This window comes from Mytilus edulis, chromosome 4 (assembly GCF_963676685.1).
Source record: "Mytilus edulis chromosome 4, xbMytEdul2.2, whole genome shotgun sequence".
NCBI lineage: Eukaryota > Metazoa > Mollusca > Bivalvia > Mytilida > Mytilidae > Mytilus > Mytilus edulis.
Window position 1 is genome coordinate 22,019,498 of NC_092347.1, and position 18,866 is coordinate 22,038,363.

The following is an 18,866-nucleotide window of genomic DNA, read 5'->3' on the forward strand; positions in this document are numbered from 1 at the left end:
TGACATCTCTCACTCTGAGTCAGTCAGTGACTGCTGTGGAAAGTAAACTTGGTATTGATAGTACAAAAATAAAACACAATAGACCTAATTACATTGTTCATACACTTTTTTCCGGGTTTTGCTATTTTGTAACTATTTTACATGTCTGTTTGTCATTTGAATTAGTTTTGAAAATAATATTATCCAGCTACATGCATACATCTGTCAATGAAACAATGGCAATCGTATCCCTCAGAGCAATCTGCTCTTTGATTTTACATAAATATGCATCTGTTTTAAATGTTTCAGGTGTTTTACCAGCTAACACAGCTTTGACTGTCAATGACCTTGAGGATGTCAGACAAATAGATAGTTTGATAAGGACACACATCTTACTAGCCGAGTTAGCTGGCCATGACTCTCCATGTTATAAAGATTATCTACTAATGGCTCAGACATACATACTTAGATTGTTACAGGTAAGATTAACAAGTATATACCTTACTGGCCAAGTTGACAAGACTAAGACATCCCTCAGATTTCAAATAAGGTTGATGTTAGCAATTATAGCCACCATACAGCCTTCAGCAATGAGAAAAACCAATACCATATCGTCAACTGTAAAACTTCATGACATAAAAAATGTGAACTAATGGCCTTATTTATATAAAAAAAAACATTTACTAAATTTGAAATTTGGCAGACATGAACCAAAGACAATCACTGAACTACATCCTTACATTAGAGCAGGTATGAATGACCAGAAGATAGAACAAGACCAATCAGGACACTAGTTCTGTATTCTCTGTGTTTAATTGGTGAGCTGAGAGGATTTGCAATAATATTTTTTTATCACTTTTTATTATCTGTAGGTTACAGTTAGTCAGACAGGCCCAGTGATCAAAGAAATAGCCAAAAATCCTCCTGCCCAGGATCCCAAAGCTATGTCAGCTAAAGGCAAGAAAGGAGGTAAAGAGAAAGAGGCAGCTCCACCAAAGGAGAAACCTAAGAGGAAGGGACCTCTAGATATTTTACCATCAACAGTAGAGGAATGGTCTATATATGATATACCAGAAGAGGTAAGAAACAAATATAAAGCTGTTATCTCCATTATAAGGCAATAAAGGTGAACTGTTCAAACCAAAATTTCCTGGCACTGCAATTGTTTTATGTTGTTACCAATGGCTCTGACTGTAAACCATGAACTTACAGACAGAAGTCTCCAAATAATAGTATTACATGTTATATTGCAAAGAATAGTGTGTTTATTGCTGATTTTTATATAAAGTTTCCAATTTAAAGAGACTCTAATACTTGAATGCAAGTTCAAGATGATATCTAGCCTTTACACAAGTTTAAATTCCTTATACATGTTGATGACATTTATTTACATGCGACTCTAACAGGAGTATAAAAAATAAATTATGAACAAAACTAAACAAGTTGTTTTACCATTTTTCCAGTTTTCACTGAAACTAAAGAAAACAAGCATTAATACTACCATAAAACATATTTAAAGATATGATCCAAGCAAAAGATGACATGTTAGTTGAAACCAATTAAAACAAGGGAACTGTAGTAAATCATATATAAAGTTACACACATTTACTTTTCTGCATTGGCTAGAGGTATAGGGGGAGGGTTGAGATCTCACAAACATGTTTAACCCCGCCGCATTTTTGCACCTGTCCCAAGTCAGGAGCCTCTGACCTTTGTTAGTCTTGTATTATTTTAACTTTTAGTTTCTTGTGTACAATTTGGAGTTTAGTATGGTGTTCATTATCACTGAAACAGTATATATCTGTTTAGGGGCCAGCTGAAGGATGCCTCCGGGTGCGAGAATTTCTCGTTGCATTGAAGACCTGTTGGTGACCTTCTGCTGTTGTCTGCTCTATGGTCGGGTTGTTGTCTCTTTGGCACATTCCCCATTTCCATTCTCAATTCTACAATATTGTTTTGAAAAATTCTTTCAAGAACAAATGATTAGTTATTTAATGTGTTATTTTTGTAGGTAATGGAAGCATTTAATCATGATTTGATGAAGACCTCAGGAATTAATAATACTACTATTGTCAAACCTGTAAGTATAATGTCAGAAATTGTTGAAGGCTGTACAGGTACCCATAAATGTTAACTTCTACATCATTCAGTTACATGTGCCACATCTCCTGATTTTTATATAGGCAACTTTGTGAAAGATTGTTTAATATTCAATTTATCAATATCTCTATGGAAGACTTAGAACATGTGATGGCTGTTATCAGTTTCATGAAATGTAACATTATATAAATAACACATAGCTGAGAGGGTGATAGAGGAGATTGTTACCCCGAGAAAACATTGTCAACCGTGGCAAAGCCAAGTTTGGCAATGCTTTTTCAAGGAGTACCAATTGCTCTATCACCCTCTCAGCTATGTGTTATTCAATTTATTATACTGAATGTCCTATAATTATTGCCTTTTACAGATGAATTTTATTTAAGAGTATTTTCTATGATGTCACATACATAACTACGTTACAGGTATTAGAAAAAACAACAAAAGTGAAGCAAGATGTTTTATTTTTTTATTTTGACAGTCAAATAATAGAATCTGAGCCAAAATGTAGAACTTAAGCATTGTTTTTAATAACTTGATGTAAATTCAATTCATTGTCCTTTAAATTATTGATTTTTGATTGGTCTAGACTAGAGGGTGACATTCAAAAAAATTGTCACCCGCTCAGCCATGTGATTTAGTAAATTAACACCCTAGTATTAACCAATCAAAATATGGCATTTTAACGTGAAGTATAATAAAATTTATGTTTCAATATCATGAATATTACTGATATTTATTGATTGAATCTTTCGAAGAAAATCCAATGACCTCTAATATTAGTGAATTGTTACAAGTTTTGACCCTGTTCATTATTTAGACTATTTGTTTTATCTTTTATCTTCACAGATGTTGACAATGTACTACCTTGACCAGTTGTTAGTGAGACTAAGAGGTATAGGATACAACCATCTGACTTTCCCAATCTTAGTCACATGTGATATCCTATCCAGAAACCTCTTAAAGAATAATCCACTCTATGTGTTGGTCCACTCAAGGTATGGATACTATCACCTGCAATTCAAAACTCATTTACAAAAAAATTGATACAATAATCAAGAGTTCCAAATGTAGTTTGAATAATTCCTTTTCAGTTATGAAGCTATACATGTGATATTGAATTTGTGGAATATTTTTTTGAAATTTAATAAATAAAGAATTTTATATGCTTATTCACAATATATTTAAAAATGATAAGTATATTGCAGTCTGTCTAAATTTTCATGTTTACATGACATCTCAAATTTACCATAACTAAAAAAGTTCTCATTGACATGTTGGAGGTTCTTGATTATTTAAGGTTCAAAAGTTTCAATTCCACAATTCTCTTGTTTCTTCGCAAATTATTATTTTATAGTAATAATCAGAGTGAAGTATTTTTCATTAAATTAATTAGACTTTTACTGTTTCCAGGGCCAGTGAGATCTGTTTAGAGTTGAATCTTAAGAATGGTTATAGTTTCCATGAAAAGTTAGCAGGACCTGTATTACTGAATGAAGATGACCAAGCTCTGTAAGTTATTTGGACAATTAGTATGAACAAATATTAAGTTACAATTTCAAATTAAGTTATAATGGTTGATTTCAGACTTATGATAAAGTTGATCATTCTAAAGTATTAAGTGTAAAAACAATCTTTTTAAAATGATTTCCATGAAAGATTATTATAACCTGTATGATACCCTTACACAAGTTGGAAAAATGTTATAAAATATGCAGAACTTAAAGGAACAGCTGTTATAGGAGTTTAGTATAACAATTTCAGTAGCTATTAGTATGATAAGAATCTATAGATATCACTGTTTATTTATAGATCAAGAGATATCACTATTTATTTATAAATCAAGAGCTATCACTGTTTATTTATAGATAAAGAGATATCACTGTTTATTTATAGATCTATAGATATCACTGTTTATTTATAGATCAAGAGATATCACTGTTTATTTATAGATCTATAGATATCACTGTTTATTTATAGATCTATAGATATCACTGTTTATTTATAGATCAAGAGATATCACTGTTTCTTTATAGATCAAGAGATATCACTGTTTATTTATAGATCAAGAGATATCACTGTTTATTTATAGATCAAGAGATATCACTATTTATTTATAAATCAAGAGATATCACTGTTTATTTATAGATAAAGAGATATCACTGTTTATTTATAGATCTATAGATATCACTGTTTATTTATAGATCAAGAGATATCACTGTTTATTTATAGATCTATAGATATCACTGTTTATTTATAGATTTATAGATATCACTGTTTATTTATAGATCAAGAGATATCACTGTTTCTTTATAGATCAAGAGATATCACTGTTTCTTTATAGATCAAGAGATATCACTGTTTATTTATAGATCAAGAGATATCACTGTTTATTTATAAATCAAGAGATATCACTGTTTATTTATAGATAAAGAGACATCACTGTTTATTTATAGATCTATAGATATCACTGTTTATTTATAGATCAAGAGATATCACTGTTTATTTATAGATCTATAGATATCACTGTTTATTTATAGATCTATAGATATCACTGTTTATTTATAGATCAAGAGATATCACTGTTTCTTTATAGATCTATAGATATTACTGTTTATTTATAGATCTATAGATATCACTGTTTATTTATAGATCAAGAGATATCACTGTTTATTTATAGATCAAGAGATATCACTGTTTATTTATAGATCAAGAGATGAAATAGCTTTATGGAAAGAGAAACAGATACAGGTAGCAAGGGAGGAAATGAGAGTGAAAGAATCTTTAGCTAGATTGAAAGAAGAGGCACACAATCAGAAGAAGACACCTCAGCCTAGAACTGCCCCATCAAGTGCTGCCGTTAGTAAGGTAAAACAAAATATTACCAGTTTTACACCTGGTTGACCCACAGTTTATTTTCTAAGAACACTTACTACCTGCAAATAGACAATATCATGTTGCAAACTTTCATGTTAGGGTAAGGGTTGAGTGCTCACAAACATGTGCAACACTGCCACATCCTTATGTTCCTGTCCCATGGTCATTGGAATTGTTTAAAAGCTTTCATGTTGGGACGTTTGATAGCTAACTATATTGTATGGGTTTTTCTCATTGTTTATGGCTGTAGAGTTGCCTATAATAACTTACATCCACTTCATCTGAAGTTCAGTGCATAGTTGTCTAATTGGCAATCATACAACATCTCCTTATTTTTATATACGTTCAGTTTTAAACATTGCCTGTTAGATTTGTGGATTAAATAGTAAAAAAAGGGCTCCCAGAAGGACTGAGATTCTGTTAGTTAAAGTTTATATAACTTGTGAAGTGTTCCAAACCATGTTTCCTAGTTGATATATCTGGAAGACCATAAGTAAATCCTGACAAAGATTTACCACTATCATTCTGTTTATACCTCAGATGAATTTTATATGAAATATTATGTATGTATTAAATATTATGTATTTCAGGTTGAAGACCAAGTGATTGAATCCCATCTTGGCAAGGTATTGAGTATCATTACTTACAGAGAGGTATGGACAGACACGGCAGAACTACTTATTAGACAGGTAATTATAAAATACTAGTAATCGATAAAAAAATCTTTCATTAAACAATTTGAATGAGATTTTTGTCTGGCCTTGACCGTCCAAAATCGAGACATAGGTAGGCTGTTGTCGGCGACAGCGTCAACATTGTATTAGTTTGTGATTAGGTATATGGTGAACCACAAGTGATAGGTCAATCATATTTGGTATGCAGTTATATAAGCATTGACACATCTCATTTCCATGGAGAATATTTGGCCCTAACCCCTCAGTCATGATCTATTGACTTCAAAAACTTTTTCTTATTTTACATGTATTAGTTTCTGATTAGGTTAGCTTATAGAGAACCACAAGTGGTAGGTCAATGGTATTTGGTATGCAGTTGTATAAGCATTGGCACATCTCATTTCAATGGAGATAATTTAGCTCTGCCCCCTTCAGTCATGATCTATTGACCTCGAAAACTTTTTCTTATTTTACATGTATTAATTTCTGATTAGGTTAGCTTATAGAGAACCACAAGTGGTAGGTCAATGGTATTTGGTATGCAGTTGTATAAGCATTGGCACATCTCATTTCAATGGAGATAATTTAGCTCTGCCCCCTTCAGTCATGATCTATTGACCTCGAAAACTTTTTCTTATTTTACATGTATTAATTTCTGATTAGGTTAGCTTATAGAGAACCACAAGTGGTAGGTCAATGGTATTTGGTATGCAGTTGTATAAGCATCGGCATATCTCATTTCCATTGAGATAATTTGGCTCCGCTCCCTTAGTCATGGTCTATTGACTTGGAATTTTTTCCTGAGTTATCATGTATTAGTTTGTGATTAGGTCAGTTCAAGGGGAACCATTAGTTGTAGGCCAATGTTAATTGGTATTCAGTTGCATAAGCATTGGTACATCTCATTTCCATGGAGAATATTTGGCCTCGCCCCTCAGTCACAGTCGAATGACTTTGAAACTGATCTTAGTTTACATGTATTAGTTTGTGATTAGATCAGTTTAAGATGAACACCAATGTTTAGTCAATGATATTTGGTATACAAATTTATTGGCATTTGCAAGTATTGTTTCCATGGAGATTATATAGCCCCACCCCTCTTCATGGTTCATTGACTTTGAAACTTTTACATAGTTTACAAGTTAATGTTTGTATTTAGGTTTGGGAACGACTTCAAGAAGTCAATGGTATTTGGTATGCAGTTGCATTAGCATTGGCACATCTCATTTACATGGAGATTGTTTAGCCATGGAACTCAGTCATGGTATTTTGACTTTGAATATTTGCATAACTTGTGTAAGATGTTAAAGTATTGCTATTTTGATTTCAACATTTGTATAATTAAAATTACAAAAAAAGGTGAGACATATCTCTGGGATAACAGTTTATTTACAAGAATAATTGGTTTTTTTTTAAGAATATTTCAATTTGTTATAAGAAAGGACAAGGTATGATAAGGCCTGTTTTTGGCCCCCCTATTTTCTCATTTTTCAAATTTAGTGTGGAAAGCTACTTATTATGTTAAAATATTTCCTAATGTTTGAAGTTTGTTTAAATGAACCTAAAAACCACTCATTTTTGCAACTGGGTGAGGAGAGGGGTTAATGTTCTGTTACTTTTCAAATTTGTGATTATTATTCATTTTAAAGGTGATTTTACAACAATTTTTATAATTTTTTAGAGCCTGCGCCAACGTGACCCAGGATTTTTTTAAGTCCAATGTCATGAGAACTGTTTATGCTGTCTAAATAGTCATAATTTTTTCCGGGTCACGTAGGCGCATGCTATTAAATTCTAAGAAACAATGGCCAAAAATCGTTATTTTTCCTTCTTTTGACATTTTAATGCCTTTTAAATTTTTACCCCCCTAACCTCACCCATTTTTTTTAAATTAATGGTTTTGAAGTTCATCCAAACAAACTTCAAACCTATGGGAATATTTTAACGTGATAAGTAGCTTTCCAAATCAAATTTTAGAAAATGAGAAAATAGGGGGGCCAAAAACAAGCCTTATCATACCTTGTCCTTTGAACGAAGAGGGAAATCTTTTAATGAGTTAATGTCTAATAAACTGTTATGATTTGGTAAAAAAAAAATGACCATGTATTAACTGTTAACACAGAGATGTGTCTGGCCTGCATGACCAAATTTCTAACTTAGATTATTGTTGAAGCAACTTTGTGCAGAAAACAGTATGACTAAGTTTGGCTCCTACTTCTTTCATAGCTGGTGAGACAAAATTGCACATTTTAAATCTTTTAAATCAAATTTTTATCAAGTTGTTTTAAAAGTATTATTTTTCAGAATAAATAATGAAAAATTACATTTATTTTTATGGACTATGATCAATATATTATGTAATTGTCCACACTGAGGAATATGGACTATTACCAGGAATGAAAACATATAATGTAATCCTAGACAATAACTATTTAATTCTTATTTTATGTTGTTATTTTTTGTTGTTGCATTTAATGTAGGCTTCCATAATAATGGAAATGTTATTTGTTTTTCAGTGTAATTACCAAGCAGCGAGAGAGTATCTAAATGAAGCCTTCAATGCTGCTTTGGTAGGTTTTGTATTAGTTTGTGATTTTTAATTATGCATTTTAATGTTTTTTAGTGTTTAAAGCTTTTTAATTATTTCTTTTCAAAAACTTATTTAGTCAATTCTGTCCAAAAGTTAGTGATTCTTTTTTCTGTAAAATGAAATTCTTTGTAGTCCTTTATATTTTTAAGGTGGTACCCAACACTTTCACTAAAATTAATTTGGCTTGTTTAATTTTCATAAAATTTTGTCAAAGTATTATCTTTAACCCTTTAACAAAAATATAAAAATTTCAAAAATTTTGAACCAACCATTTTGTCAGAAAAATTACACTGGTTATATAGTAGTTTGACACACACCAATTTTGATCATTGAGAAGCTTAATATTCACTTTACAACACAACATAATTAAAACATTTAGCTGACTTTACAGAGTTATCTCCCTGTAGTGTTAGGTACCACCTTAAAAACATTTTTTTCAATTTCCTGATGATTATCGTTCTTCAACATTGTTATTTTTTGCCTTTAAGTACTTGGAACAAAGATTGTCAAAGAGGAATTTTAATTTACATCAGTAGACTTGTGTACAGTAAAAAATGGGATTTTAAGTATTTTCAGTTGACAAGTTACTTGAAGTAAAAAAAAAAAAACCAAGAGAATAATGGTGAACGGTTCTTTCATTACCCAATGATCTGAGAAACTTGTAAAATACAATTTATTTATTTATAATGCTATTCTAATTTGTTTTTAAACTTTTGACAGGCCTTTGAAGATAAAGTGCTACAGGCTAGAATCTTATATTTCCTTGGAAAACTCTCATTGGCAGAATCTCAGCATGGACAGGCATTTAATTTCTGTCAGCAAGCTCAGGTTTGTAAATAAAATTTTATAGCAGGTTTCTTTCATTTATTCTGAATATTTGTTATATTTCAGCAAATAAAATATTGGAACTGAAAACAAACAGTATATACATGATCATAGATGGATACCCTATTTTCACATTCCTTCCCTGGGTACCATATCCCAAACAGCCCTGAACAAATTCCTTCCCTGGGTACCATATCCCAAACAGCCCTGAACAAATTCCTTCCCTGGGTACCATATCCCAAACAGCACTGAACAAATTCCTTCCCTGGGTACCATATCCCAAACAGCCCTGAACAAATTCCTTCCCTGGGTACCATATCCCAAACAGCCCTGAACAAATTCCTTCCCTGGGTACCATATCCCAAACAGCCCTGAACAAATTCCTTCCCTGGGTACCATATCCCAAACAGCCCTGAACAAATTCCTTCCCTGGGTACCATATCCTAAACAGCCCTGAACAAATTCCTTCCCTGGGTACCACATCCGTAACAGCCCTGAACAACGTAGTTTCAATACCTTACTGTATATTGTTTTTGTAAGGTAAAATTAAGAATGGAAATGGGGAGTAGGTCAACGAGACAATGTATGGTTCATGATGAGCAAAAGATTGCATATTTTTAGCTATCAAATCTAAACATAAGTTATGTTATCAGGAATATAATAGATTAAATATACCAAAGTACAAGATGGAAATCTTTCTGGTGTTTCTTTATTATGTGCAGTGGTGAAAAGTCCATATATTGAACATTGCTTTTATTTCTACAGGCAATCCACCATGGAGATGAAATGTTTTGGTATGAGACAACTATGCTGATGGTTGATGCTACTCTTCATGATTATGAAAGCAGAAATTGCAAAAGAATCGTAAGATTACCTTATAAATAGAAAACCACCATTACTGTGATAAATCTTTGTCCTTATGAAATCTGTTTGAACCATATATTGGTGGATTAATCTTATAATGCAATTTAAACTTTTAAAAAGTTCTGAAAAAAAATATACGATTGATATGACTACTGCAAAATTCAAAGGGGGTGTATGACATTTGCGCTGATTTTGAAAATTTTCATTCTTTCATCTGCGACGATTTCATTTTTAGCTCACCTGGCCCAAAGTGCCAAGTGAGCTTTTTCCATCACTTGGTATCCGTCGTCCGTCATCCGTTGTCGTTAACTTTTACAAAAATCTTGTCCTCTGCTGGGCCAAATTTGGCCACAATCATCACTAGGGTATCTAGATTGAAAAATGTGTCCGATGACCCGGCCACCCAACCAAGATGGCCGCCATGGCTAAAAATAGAACATACGGGTAAAATGTTGAGTTTGGCTTATAACTCTGAAACCAAAACATTTAGAGCAAATATGACAGGGTAAAATTGTTTATCAGGTCAAGATCTATCTGCCCTAAAACTTTCAGATGAATTGGACAACTGGTTGTTGGGTTGCTGCCCCCAAATTGGTAATTTTTAAAGAAATTTTACTGTTAGGTTTTTACTTCTTGATTTTAAAGAATGTAAATCTATATATTTTATATTGATTTATCCTGCTCAAAACCCTACTTCCACCTCCCCCGGGGTGAGCACAGGACAACAGTTATATACATGTTAGGATTGACAATTCATAGCATTTGTACAACTGACTAACAGAAGAGGTTGATATGATAAATGAAAAATAACATGACTGGGATAGAGAGTTATCTCATTAGCACTCATACCACATCTTCTTATATCTTTTCACCTGTAATTTACTTGTAAAAAAATTGGTGCAAATGGGAAAAAATGGCACAAATGATAGAAAAAATCAGCTCAAATGAAATGCAAATCAGAACAAATGCAAAACTCTGTTCAATGGAACATTGAAAGAACAATAATTTTGATAATTTCCCATACAAATACATATTGATTTGTTTAATTAATTTGTTACTTGGCTTAGAGTTACTGTTTTTATTTATTTTTGTCAGATACTCCTATCATCCCTTTATATTACATATAAAATTTGAGTCAATATTGTGAAAAGATCACAGATGAACAATACATGTATAGGCTTAATAGGACAATGACTTTTGAAGACAGGGGACTGTAACTAAATTTTCTATAATGCATGACATGATCAAATAAATCTTCCTAAGAATAATATTTTAATTTTACTGAAAACAATCCTTTTAATTTGCAGATTCTTTTGATAGAAAAGAGTGAAATACAGTAGACAATAGCAAAGAATTAAGTTTTTCATTTTAAATATATTTTTAGGCTCGTGGAGTTTTGATTCATGGCTTGAATGAGTTTATGAGAATATGTGATGAGAGACCAAACAGAAATAGTGTTACAGCTTTTATAGTTGCTATGATGGAGGCAAAGTAAGTCTTCTAGAAAATAATTAGTATTCTAAGGCAATAAAATTTAATTAATATGACTAGATGTAAGATAACTATAGTCAAGATTGGTATGTCAAATTGATGTTATGTTATCAAATGTAGATATAACTTTTTTTATATCTGTTTGACTTTCAAAATTTTCTGTTTTAAGTGTACTGGGATTGTATACTGTAAATTCAGAAATTAATGCACACATTTATTATTACCTTTGGTAACCTATGAACAAAAATGCAAAGTAGAATTATTACTATTTCATGAACTGCTGCATATATACAAATAATACTATCAAAATATAAATTGTGATTTTTCATTTTTGCAAAAATTTCTGAATTAATGCAGTTTTTCAGGAAAGATTAGATGCATAAGAATAGAATATTGATAATGATAAATGTTTCAATAATGAATTAATATAATAAGATTTTACTTGAAGTATTGAATTTGTTTCATTTGTAGACTAGCAGAGATTCAGACTGACATAATATTTGAGGATGAAGAAAGAGATTTAAATGATCCAAAAGTTATGAAAGCTGTATTAACAGCATGTGAGGTAGGTTTTCCCTCAATTATAATTCTTCACTCTTATAAGACCCGAACGACCTCATATATTATAAGATATTGCCTTTTAAAACTACTTCAATTAACATATTTAATTACCTTTACAACTTATAAAAGTCAAAGCAGAGTCTGCTCCTGGCCTTAAGTGCTTTCTATGCCTTATATAATCTTGTTTTGGTTGTGGAATTTTTCACATGATTTTTATGCCTCTGCCTTAGTTGAGAGGGTATTAAGTGTTACCCTTATTCTTCTGTCTGTGTGTCATTATGTCCTGTCTGTTTGTCCTGAACATCCTCAAATTGGTTTGTATTCTCTAACTTTAGTTTGCCTCAACCAAATATTATTAAACTTATAGGCAATGCTCTTGACCCCAACAACAGATCAACTTCAAAATTGAGTGTCATCACTTTCACTAATCATGAGTTATGCCCCATTATATACATAAAAATTGCTGAATTGTTTTTGCTAGTTCTCTAACTTAAGTTTGCCTCAACTTAATGTTATAAAACTTATTAACAATGCTTATAACCACAAAACACTCATCAAGTTAAAATGGGTCGCATCATTTCTACTGTTTATGAGTCATGCCTCTTTTTAATTGGAAAAAATGGCTTAATCTGTCTTTTATAATGCCTGTACCAAGTCAGGAATATGACAGTTCTTGTCCATTCGTTTTTGATTCGTTTTGTTATTTGATTTTGCCATGTGATTATGGACTTTCCAAATTGATTTTCCTCTGAGTTCAGTATTTTTTGTGATTTTACTTTTTTCTGTTCTCTAACTTTAGTTTGCCTTAACCGAATATAATGAAACTTATACACAATGCTTATAACCTCAAAAACATTCTAAACTACAAGAATTCAGCATCTGTGTGTGGAAGTTGACTCATGCATATTTACAAGTGATCAGTGGCCCATAGACACATTCTCCATTTATTTTTCATTAGACAAAGAAATAAGATGTACTTGTTTAATAGAAATAAAAAGATGTGGGTTGAGTGCCAAGGAGAAAACTTTCCATCCAAGTTATAATTTGTAAAAGTAAACCATTATAGGTCAAATTATGGCCTTCAACACAGAGCCTTAACTTTATCTGCAATATTTTTTTATTACAGAAATTTGAGTCTGCCTCTGAGAAACTGATCATGATGAAGTTCAGGAGAGAAGTGTTACCTATAATGAAGAAGCATGCTGGAGTTCTACAGAAACTTGCTAGAAAAGCTATAGAGAAAGAAATATGTCATACTTATTATCTACAGGTGAGAAAACCAAAACATATATAGATATTTTTTACTGGGATACATTTTGTTTTATTGCATAATTTTTTCAGACAATTGCATTATAATTAAACACTTTTCAATACATAAAAATGTTTGTTCAGGAATTCTGACTTTCTGTAAAAGAGCTGCCAAGAGAATTTTATAAGTTTCCATCAAACATAGAACCTTGACCTATCTTATTTTTATCTTGATTTAAGTTTGATTTATTTCCAGGGAGTTATGGTGCTGAAGGAGGCAGTCTGCATTGCTGAGGAGGCTTATCAAGATGTTCTGACACTTCTCTCCTTGCAAGAGGTATGTTTTCTACAGGGTTATAAACTTTTGTTAGTCATTGAGAATTTAATTGAGATTTAAAAATGATATATTTTCTTGTAAAACTTTTCCAAAAATTACGCTTTGATCAAATGAAAATCTGTTGATATAAATTTATTTAATTCAGGCATAATTTTTAAAATTTGATGAAAGAAGTGTGAGTCATTAATAAGCCATGTATTTTTTTAAAATAATTTTCATATTACAATTAAATTATGAGTTACACAAAAAGAATTGTCACATTTAAGTGATCTAATAAATAAATAAATATATTATTGTAGGTTAGAAATTTGAGTTTACCGATACAGAGAGAGTTAGCCGACATTAAGATATGTTGTGGTGAGATGATGTTAGAAATGTTCCAGGTCCATTCTAAAGAAATGAGAAATATACAACTACAGGACATGAGAAAGGGATCAGTAATGATGGTAAGGGACGTTATCTCCCAGAACAAATCAAATTATTTAGTAAAAATTCAAAAATATTAGGACATTAGTTTTTATCTTAGGTAAAAAAATCATTTAAACAAACATTCCTGAAAATGAATCAGATTTCTATGTTAAAACTTACTTGTAAAATTAATTCTTTACCTGTTGGATATTTTTCACTCTAATTCTATCTTAATGTCAAATAAATTTATACTGTTTCATGTCAGATTTAAGTGTAGAGGAAATGTCCTCAGTTACAAATGTTTATGACAGATTTGATATATGATATCAATATTTCTTTTAAGATGGTAGAAGATTTCATCAGAACCACACCACATTATACTCATATGGAGAAAGAATGGGTTGATATGACCAAGTAAGATTTAACTAATAGTGTATTTGACACATTAAAGATGGTTGCTTGCTACAAATTTTGTTATTTAAAGACATCATATAAAATTTATTATGAATATTACTTGTAACTTGCTTATTGTCCAGTCAAAAATTGTTTTATAAAACATATAAAAAACTTTTTTATACCCCCGCTTTAAAAAAGGGGGGGTATACTGTTTTACCTCTGTCTGTCAGTCCGTCCGTCAGTCCGTCCGTCCATCAGTCCGTCAGTCAGTCCGTCCCATGAAACTTTCGTCACATTTTTCTCAGGAACTACACATCCACCCTTTCTGTAATTTGGTATCAACATTTATATATGTCAGGCATACCGTGTGATGCGTTTTCAGATTCATCACTTGACAACTTCCTGTTTACCGAACACTTGTCTGATTTTACACATGATAGCCAAGTTGAAAATTTCCGTCACATTTTTCTCAGGAACTACAATACAAGGATTTCTGAAATTTGGTTTCAGGATTTATATAAGTCAGCTATACCGTGTGATGCGTTTTCAGATTCATCACTCGACAACTTCCTGTTTACCGAACACTTGCATATTTTTACACTATTAATATTATCCACTTGCGGCGGGGTATCATCCGTGAGCAGTAGCTCGCAGTTTCACTTGTTTTTTCTTTTTTTCTGATTTTCAAAAAAAAAGTTAGTTAATTTTGTACAAATTATAACTTTTTTTGTTTGTTTTTTATTTAATTTATTAATTTATGAGGGATCAGATTATACAGGCTGACTATGGCACTGAATTAAAAAAAAATGTTATACCATTTATTGACAAAGCATCATAAGTCAAATTTAATTTAAAGAATAACATGATCTATTTTAAAAGTATTATAAAAGTATTATAAAAAAAAGTGTTGTTTATTGCAGAGTATTAGGAGAAGATGCCATTCTGAAGTTTGAAGATGCTCATAATTTAGGAATATCTGTACCTAGAATAAGAGCAAGGGTAGGTAACTCCTCTTCGTTAGAAATATCTGGACCAGTCCGACCTAGAATAAGAGCAAGGGCAGGTAACTCCTCTTTGTTAGGAATATCTGTACCTAGAATCGGAATAAGGGTAGGTAATTCCTCATCATTAGGAATATCTGTACCTAGAATTAAGAGCAAGTGTAGGTTACTCATCATCATAAGGAATATCTGTACCTAGAATCAGAGCAAGGGTAGGTTACTTCTCATCATTAGGAATATCTGTACCTAGAATAAGATCAAGGGTAAATAACTCCTCATCATTAGGAATATCTGTACCTAGAATCAGAGCAGGAGTAGGTAACTCCTCATCATTAGAAATATCTACCTAGAATCAGAGCAGGGGTAGGTAACTCCTCTTCGTTAGGAATATCTACATAGAATAAGAGCAAGGGTAGGTAACTCCTCATTGTAAGGAATATCTGTACCTAGAATCAGAACAGGGGTAGGTAACTCCTCATCATAAGGAATATCTACCTAGAATCAGAGCAACGGTAGGTAACTCCTCATCATTAGGAATATCTACCTAGAATCAGAGCAAGGGTAGGTAACTCCTCATCGTAAGGAATATCTGTACCTAGAATCAGAGCAAGGGTAGGTAACTCCTCATCATTATGAATATCTACCTAGAATCAGAGCAAGGGTAGGTAACTCCTCATCATAATGAATATCCACCTAGAATCAGAGCAAGAATAGGTAACTCCTCATCATTAAGAATATCTGTTCCTTGAATCAGAGCAAAGGTATATTAATTCTCATCATAATGTTGATGGGTAAATCTACATTTGTTGAAAGACTGGCCCATTTCTTGGGTGTGTAAAAACAAGTGCTAAATGGGAAATAGTGTGGTGATGTTTGAAGTAATGTAATAATTTAGTGCATAACTGGCAAATACTATTTAGTAACCATTTAAAGACTCTTGACTTCAGACATCTTTGATATTAATGTGAGATCCTATAAATCTTTTAGTCCTTTTCAGGCTCTGAGTTGCCTAGATCAGACCATGATGGATTTGCTATATTTTACATATACAAAAACACATGCTTTAAATAAAAAGTGGGGTATGCTGTTTAACCTCTGTCTGTCCATCCAAATTTTGGTTTCAGGGTTTATATGAGTCAGCTATTGGTTTTCAGATTCATCACTCAACAACTGTTTATTTATCAAACACTTGTATCATTTTACATATGACTTCTAAGTTGAAAATGTTCGTCTCAATTTTCTCAGGAACTACATTACAAGGATTTCTGAAATTTGATTTCAGGGTTTATATAAGTCAGTTATAAAGTATGATGCATTTTGTTCAACTTCCTGTTGAATGTCAAGTATTTGGGCAGGGGTATCATCAGTGAGCAGTAGCTCACAGTTTCACTTGTTCTTTATGCAGGTCTGTATTACTTTTTGCCAGACCAAAAAACTTATATTGAATGTAAATAAATGTTTCTTTTTTCAGGCCTTGTGTTGTCTGGGCCAGACTATGAGAGCTTATTCTACATTCATCAGCCCAGATCCGCCAACACAGTGGTTAGTCCATGAAATGGTAAGTTTTAAAACAGCATGTTCTGTTACTGTGAAAGTACTTTTATTCGTGGAGAACCAATTTTCGTGGTTTTTGTGAGTGGCTATATCCACGAATTTAAGTGTCCAACGAAATAAAACAACCGTTGTCCAAGTCAAGACATGAAAATATCTCCATGTAGGTTTGACTACTGATATGATCTAGAGAATATATTGAATATAGCCAAATCTGACAATAAGTAGTCATAGGACAAACAAACTCTGAACTACAACTGCAGGCAGGATTATACCCCTATAATCTTTAAAAACGTAAATTGTACAACCTTTTGATGCTTTCATTCTCATAAACAATTATTTTTGATCAATGAAAGTCATATCCGGTATTGATATGCTATGATAAAGTGTTCATTTTATAACCTCATAATTCTTGTAAGTATGGGGAATAATAATTTTATGCTGGGCTTACTTTTGATAAGACTTATTTTTACAATTCAAGATACGTTAATAGCATTGTTTATGTAACTGTTTTCTATAGGTGACATGTATATGGCCTACTTAAAGGGAAACTTCGCAAAAAAATCAAAAATTGATATTATGTTCATTCAGTATAAAAAGGCTCAAATTCATAGTTATTAAAGTTTTATTCTGCTAGATAAACGATCACCATTCTCTGCGTTCAGCCATTTTGTCTTCTTTCCCGATTAATAACAACGATATGTCTATAAACCACAAAGGAACAAAACTACAGTAACCGATGTAGTCGTAACTGTGTGTCGATATCTTGTCAATCGTACGGTTGTTTTATTCGACTAACTAACTTGATACGGAAAATATTCTTATTTTTTTAAATTACCATGGTCTTTAAACTGTTGATATTGGAATTACGTAAAAAGTCAAAGTTGAAATCATCAATAAGTGTTCCGTGAAAATTGTTTTCGAAAATCTAATTTGTTCATAATTCTTTAAAGTAATAAACTTTTTAAGTCAAATAAATTCTGATCTTCCCTCATCTGATCACTAGCATGGCTAAAGGTATTACTTCCAAAGGTATTGTGAGGGGTGTGAGGTGACACGTCCAGGTATTCAAGCGATTTCCTGTCGGGCTTGCAAGTTCATGCATCGTTTCACCTCTGCAGGTATTGATCAGTGTACACGGCGGATAACTTATAACTTTCCATTTTGAACTATCAAATGTATAATATACAACTCTGTCTTACTTGTCATTACTAAACTCATCTGCTTGTTTATAAATAACATATCTGGTGTAAAGAATATTATTCATAAAAATATAAATAATACCCAAAAAATAAGATTTGATGAAATTTAAATCTATTTAAATATTTTTTCCAAGGGTGAATTTGGAAAAATGTAATATATACTCATTGTCAATAGTAAGAACAGATTGGAACATACCAGAAATATTGATTTAAAAAAATGTACGCACTTGTCGACGATTCGTTTATACGACTGGGTAGAAAGTTACGGAACTATAGCGCAATTTAAAATATATACATGTATACATTGAACATAAGAGAAAAAACATATATTTTGAATAAATTGGGGTAAAAGTTTTGTAAATAGACTAGTCCACGTATGCCAACAGTATGTAATCATCGAATGTCGATAGACTATTGTATACCAGAAGAAGAAGAAGTAGAAAAAGAAGAAGAAGTAGAGAACCAATTTGATTTAAATACAGGTCGATGTATAATTTTCTTAGGTTCATCGAAGTTGTGGACATAGTAAAATCACAGATTTATATTTCAATAAGATTGTTCTCGAACAAAGGAAGGAATTCGTCATCACAATTGTTATATATGCCACTGGACGAACACTAATTATTCCCAAGGGATGTGAATATTTTGCTGGGAAACTATTGAGTATCAAAGTTTCAAATTAATTTCGGGATTTATTTTCTTTCTTGGTATTCAAGGGAAATATGACATTAAATTGGTTCTGTCTTTTTTTTAAGCATCGTTAAA

General features: G+C 31.8%; 1 protein-coding gene across 39 annotated transcripts in view; it reads left to right on the forward strand.

Moving 5' to 3' along the window:
- Positions 1-18,866, forward strand: part of LOC139519209 (cilia- and flagella-associated protein 46-like) — an 85,866-nt gene that overhangs the window by 44,123 nt on the left and 22,877 nt on the right. For all 39 annotated transcript variants that reach the window (XM_071311126.1, XM_071311127.1, XM_071311131.1 and 36 more), the window contains 18 exons: positions 289-458; positions 852-1,058; positions 1,991-2,059; positions 2,926-3,074; positions 3,490-3,588; positions 4,785-4,944; positions 5,544-5,642; positions 8,144-8,197; positions 8,938-9,045; positions 9,808-9,906; positions 11,291-11,397; positions 11,869-11,962; positions 13,085-13,228; positions 13,463-13,543; positions 13,843-13,989; positions 14,295-14,365; positions 15,268-15,346; positions 16,820-16,906. In XM_071311126.1, coding sequence (XP_071167227.1) covers positions 289-458; positions 852-1,058; positions 1,991-2,059; positions 2,926-3,074; positions 3,490-3,588; positions 4,785-4,944; positions 5,544-5,642; positions 8,144-8,197; positions 8,938-9,045; positions 9,808-9,906; positions 11,291-11,397; positions 11,869-11,962; positions 13,085-13,228; positions 13,463-13,543; positions 13,843-13,989; positions 14,295-14,365; positions 15,268-15,346; positions 16,820-16,906 — 2,024 coding nt within the window. The remainder of the gene's footprint in view (positions 1-288; positions 459-851; positions 1,059-1,990; positions 2,060-2,925; positions 3,075-3,489; positions 3,589-4,784; positions 4,945-5,543; positions 5,643-8,143; positions 8,198-8,937; positions 9,046-9,807; positions 9,907-11,290; positions 11,398-11,868; positions 11,963-13,084; positions 13,229-13,462; positions 13,544-13,842; positions 13,990-14,294; positions 14,366-15,267; positions 15,347-16,819; positions 16,907-18,866) is intronic.